The sequence below is a fragment of the Ovis aries genome, chromosome X (assembly GCF_016772045.2).
Source record: "Ovis aries strain OAR_USU_Benz2616 breed Rambouillet chromosome X, ARS-UI_Ramb_v3.0, whole genome shotgun sequence".
In the NCBI taxonomy this organism is placed as follows: domain Eukaryota; kingdom Metazoa; phylum Chordata; class Mammalia; order Artiodactyla; family Bovidae; genus Ovis; species Ovis aries.
In genome coordinates, this window is record NC_056080.1 from 84,490,830 (window position 1) to 84,496,182 (window position 5,353).

General features: G+C 55.3%; 1 protein-coding gene across 1 annotated transcript; it reads right to left on the reverse strand.

The window, feature by feature from the left end:
• Positions 1-433: 433 nt before the first annotated feature.
• Positions 434-4,995, reverse strand: GPR50 (G protein-coupled receptor 50). Its single transcript, NM_001009726.1, is given in 2 exon segments — positions 434-1,974; positions 4,809-4,995. Coding segments are annotated over 2 exon segments (1,728 nt in total).
• Positions 4,996-5,353: the final 358 nt, after the last annotated feature.

Genomic DNA, 5,353 nt, shown 5'->3' on the forward strand with positions numbered 1-5,353 from the left:
CACCTTTACCACTGAGCATGCGCTCCTCCCCCATCCCTGGAGGAATGGGAGAAGAAAGCAGAAACAAGGAGGAGGAAATGAGAGGGGAGAATGGGTTACACAGGCGTGGGGAAAAATCATAGCCTACAAGTTCAAGGATCACTGTGGGTTCACAGTTAATTCCAGGAGGAAAGGGAAGCTCAAAACAACAGAAGTCAAATGTGAGGGAAATTTGGTATCTCTAATAGCAAGCGCACACACTCACGCTTTTTCAGAGTACATAATGCAAAGGAGGAGTATGCCTGAAAAGGTGGGTGAAGCTTCTACCATGTCTGTGAGTCCATGCCCACGCACATCTGTCTGTGGGCAGATTCACTAAGCTATCTCGGTGTGCATTACATATGCTAGGCAAACTTAAAAGTGGACCATTGCTTGGCCACTCCAAGAGCATTTTTTACACAGCCATTTCATCAGAATCAGCATCAACATCAATAAGCACAATCTCATGGTAATCAGTGGTGACCACAGTGGGGTTAACAGTGGCAGCAGCGGCAGCGGTAGGGTCCAGCAAGCTAGCAGCAGAGTTGGAGGAGTCACTGGCAGGGCTGGAGGTAGGGTCAGAGAGGTCAAAGATGTTACACTCTAAGTGGCAGGAGGCTGCAAGCTCAGAATGGCTGGCGATGACAGGCTTAGAGTGGCTGGTGGTGATGGGCTCGAGATAGTCAAGAGTGGTGGGCTCAGAGTGAATGGTAGCATGCTGGGTGTAGCCAGTGGTGGGTTTAGGGAAGCTGGTGGCAGGGCTGATGGCAGTCTTGGAGGGACCAGTGATAGGCTTGGGGTGGCTGGAGGAAGGCTTGAAATAGACAGAGTCAGCCTTGAAATAGACAGAGGAAGGCTTGAAATGGACAGAGGCGGGTTTGGGATAGACAGTGGCAGACTTGGACTGGCCCGAGGCAGACTTAGGGTGAGCAGAGGCAGATTTGCGGCGGGCAGAGACAGACCTGGAATGGCCAGAGGCTGGTTTAGGGTGGCCAGAGACACACTCAGGTTGGCCAGCTGCACCATGACCAGGTAGAGGAACATTCCGGACGCTCATCGGTATTTCCTCCACAGCAGGACAGGCATGGGCATGGTCTTGTTCATGGGCTTGTGTGCGGGCACGGGCACGGGCACGGGTGTGGGCTTGGGCCTCCTGCATCTCACGGACATCAGTGAGGAGGCCAGAGAGGAACAGGACAGGATGCCGCATCGCATGGAAGATGGTCCAGTATTCTCTTCGGAAATTCTCATTGAGGACACCATATATCACCGCGTTGAGGCAGCTGTTGAAGTAGGCTATAAAGTAGGCTGCAAGATAAACCCAGTTGGGGATCTTGCCTGCCATCTCCTTCGGATTGACAGCCACCAGAACAGTGAGCGCATTGATAGGGCACCAGCACACTGCAAAGAGGAGGAAGATCACAAACATGGTTAGAAAATTTCGAACCTCAGCAAGCTGGTTGTCCGGGTTCTGTCCAGCAGGGTCACGGGCTGCCAGCACTTTGGTCCAGATCTTCACGTAGCAGAAACCCACTATGAGCAGAGGAAGGACAAAGTGGATGCAGACGATGGTCACAGCAAAGGCAGGGTTGTTCACATAGTTAAAGATGCAGGTGTAGGTGCGAGGATCATACTCGATGGTGCCAATGTACATGTTGGGTAGGACAGCCAGAACGGTCATGATCCAGGTGACAGCCAGATAAATGCAGGTATTGCGCACACTAAAGATGCGCTCATACTGGAGGCTGTGGCAGATGTAGCAGTAACGGTTGATGGCGATGGCCATGATGTTGAAGATAGAACCAACCACACTCAGGCCTGTGATGAACCCCACCATCTGGCACTGTAACTTGCTGAGATCCCAGCCGCCGATGGCCATGGCATGTAGCATCAGAGGATAGGGGTAGATGGCCACCAGCATATCAGCCACAGAGAGGCTAACCACGAAGACGTTGCCTGAAAAATATACAGGGGTGGGGTGGGGGGGAGGAGGAAAGACAGAGAGGAATAAATGGTTAAGTTTCAGAAATCTACAAATATAAAGCTGGAGGGAAAGGCCAGCTGGAGTAAGTGACTATTTAGAATTCTTTCAAAGAAATACAGTCGTGTTTTTATTTTTAGTTACAAGCATGTCCCAAGTGGTTTTGATGCACAAGCAGGTTCAAGCTCCTGTCCTTTCACCAAGTTGTTTTTTTTGTTTTGTTTTGTTTTGTTTTGTTTTCCCTTTCAGAAAATGTCATCGCTGCTTTGGGAAAGAAGTGAAGTTACCACAGAACAAGCGTGTTGGGGGGACCACACTCCCCCACACACGGACAGACCCGCGGACACTATTTTAAACAAAAACAAAATGTAAACTTTTGGCGAGGGGAGTAGGAAGGGAGCACTGGGTTCTAGATGGAGCTGTCCGTTGAAAACAGGCTGGAGGGTGGGGATGAGGGGGTGCGAGGGAGAGTCTGGAGGACTGTCAAGAAGTCTCAACCTCGCCTACCCCAAAACATAAATTTGCCCCCTGCCTTCTCTAACTTAAACCATTGCATTTACAACAGCAAACGCGCCTAAAGAGAACTGCCTGAGAAACGGCATTAGAGGCCGTCCTTGTCTTAAGCGGTCTTTCCCAGCGGGATCAGACAAGAATCTCAGACCTAACCCTGTAAATACTTACCATTTCCCAGGTAACGTAAGAGTAAAAACTGAGGCGGGTGAGGTAGGAAGGCCCTATAAAATTTTGTCTTGAGAAATAGTGAGCAAGGAGGGGGAAAAAATCAGAAAAATCTCCGCAAGGATCAGCAGAAGAGCCTGCTCCTCGCGGGTCCCGGTGCAGAGCCCCAGCATCAGCACGTTTGCTCCCCTGCACACAGGCTCCAGGCGCCCGGCCCCAGGCTTTACTGAAGCTAAACATGAAATGGGGGAAGGGGAGACATGCCTCCGCTCCTGTTTCGTAGGGCGGCGATAGGAACGCTGTTCGTAAAAGTTGTAAGGTCAAAGTGCAGACACCGATCCCTTTTTCTGGGAACACCTCGTTGCTAATGAGAATTGATTTGGCAAAATACTGCACTTCATCTTGGACTGGGAGAAAATGAGCACTTTTAAAAGGGCAAAGGAACGGCTCCTTTTGACGGCTTCCGCCCGCGCTGCCAAGGCGGGGCCTCAGTGCTTCTACCCAAGAAGTTCTTTCTAGGTTTTTCCCTCAAAGTCATCATATCGGAGAAGAAGAGAAGCAAAGCCTTAAAAATAAAACCACGACAACCAAAACACCTTTATTTCAATTATAGAGAGAAAGGAAGGAGAAGAAGGAAAGAAGAGAAAACGGACTTTGCAGGCGCGTTCCCCTCTGGGGCGCTCCGGCTTTGGGCACCTTCGGACCGCACTGCTGGGGTGCAGGTGAGATGCCAACGGGCCGCCCTGAGCCTCTGGGGGACAGCGGAGAAATCAGACACACCTATCAGAGTTTAAAAGAAAACTTTTCATGACTGTGCTGTTCTGTGCCTCTAGAAACTTTATGGTGTTTGTGATTCCTCGTCCAAGCAAAGTAATCTCGCAGAGATTGGCGCCCTCCTATCCCTGGTACCCCTCCGGCCCGGGTCCCGTCGGTGCCTATCCCCTTCAGATCCCATCCCCTTGCTCCCCTCTGCTCTCGGGCCCCAGCCGGCCAGGATCTAGGCGGCGAAGACCCTGGGCACCGCCCCCTCCCTCCGGAAGCCGGAGCAGGGTGTTTGGGCCCCTTTGCCCCTCCTCCGCCTCCCCCTCCCAAAAGTCCTCTCCGGCCCAACCTGCAAACGCTGCTCGCGGGCCCGCAGTGTCCGCCGCCCCCGCCCCGGACACACAGCGCCCAGCACCCTCCTGCACGGTTTCCATGGCCCGCTCGCAGCCGGCCCCCTCCCCTTGCCACTGGCGAGCCACGAAGGGAATCTAGATCTGCGCTCCGCCCCATCCCAGATCCCCAGGCTTTGCGGTCTCCCTGCGGTCCCCCATTATGCCGTCTGAGCTCTCCCTCAGCCTTCCAGCGATCCTTATCGGTTCTGCTGTCTTCTGTGCCTCCGGAACCCCGAGTTCCCGAACCTTTCCGCCGCCTCGTCCTGCGACCCCCGACATCTCGCTTACGGACTTTGGGGTCTCCGCCGCAGCCGCTGCCACCGCCTGCTGCGCCCAGCCGCCCGCTCGCCTCTCTCTGTCGTGCGCCCTGGGACGGGCGGACAGAGCTCGGCTCTGGCGGGCTCAGACAGCTCTGATCCACCCGCAGGCTCGAGGGGTCTGCGCTCCACCGCCCGGGAGCCGCCCTGGAGTGACAGGGCTGAGGCGAGCAGGGTCTCGGCCAGGCTTGGGCTCCACCGCCGCCGCGCCGCGCTCTGGCAAATGCCGCCTCGGCCGCGGAGAACTTAACTTTACCGAAGCGGGTCGCAACCCCGCTGCTCCCTCCGCGTCAGTTCCCCCCGCGCTGCCTCGGCGCGGCCACCTCTGCGGCGTCCGGCTCGGCGTGCTGTCCCCGGGCGGCTGCTGGACTCTCCGCTCGGGTGCCGGCTCCCTCTGCATCAGGTCCCCGACGGGGCAGGGCTCAGCGGTCTGCTGCACACCTCAGGGACCTGAGATTTGCACTTGGACGCCCAGAGCTTCTCCGAATGTCCGCAGCCTGGAGAAGCTCTAAGTTGATGAGACCTCCCCCCTGGCAGAATATCACCACCGCGATTCGCCGGGACATGGGAAGCAGGGCCTCCCACATGTTCCCTATTCCAGGCACCCAAACTAACACCCTAGGGGTTGGAAGTGGCTGCACCGTGGGTAGGGGGTCTTACCAGAATTTCGGAGCTTCTTGTTCTTCGACACAGCCAAAATGACCATAGAGTTGCCGATCAGGTCTACGACGATGGTGATAACCATTGCACAGAACATAAAGACGATTAGAGCCGGTGGGTAGTCCGGTTGTGGCAGTTTGCAGCCGATACAGCCATATGGGGTAGGGACCGCCAGGGTGCGTCCCATGTTGCTGCTGAGGATCGTTAGGTCCTCCCAGCCAGGTCCGGACAGCGAACACCTGTTCTGTTGCTGGGAGCTTCAGGGAAGCTGCCACCCCTGCGAGAGTCTGAGAGCAAATGACAGCATTCCCGCCCCTCTCCGATGAGCTTTTAAAGCCTCAAGAGGTGGCTAGCTCCACCCCAAACCCCTCCTCCCGACCAATCAGAGCTCCCTGACCGCCCCCTCTTTGATCTCTAACTGGTTTTGGACAAATCCAACGCGAGGTGTCGTCTTGCTTCCGACTGCCTTGTTTGTGCTTTGGCGCTAGCCGCTCCCCCTCCCACCGCCGTCCCCAGGTACCCTGCATTGTGATCAGCTCGGAATC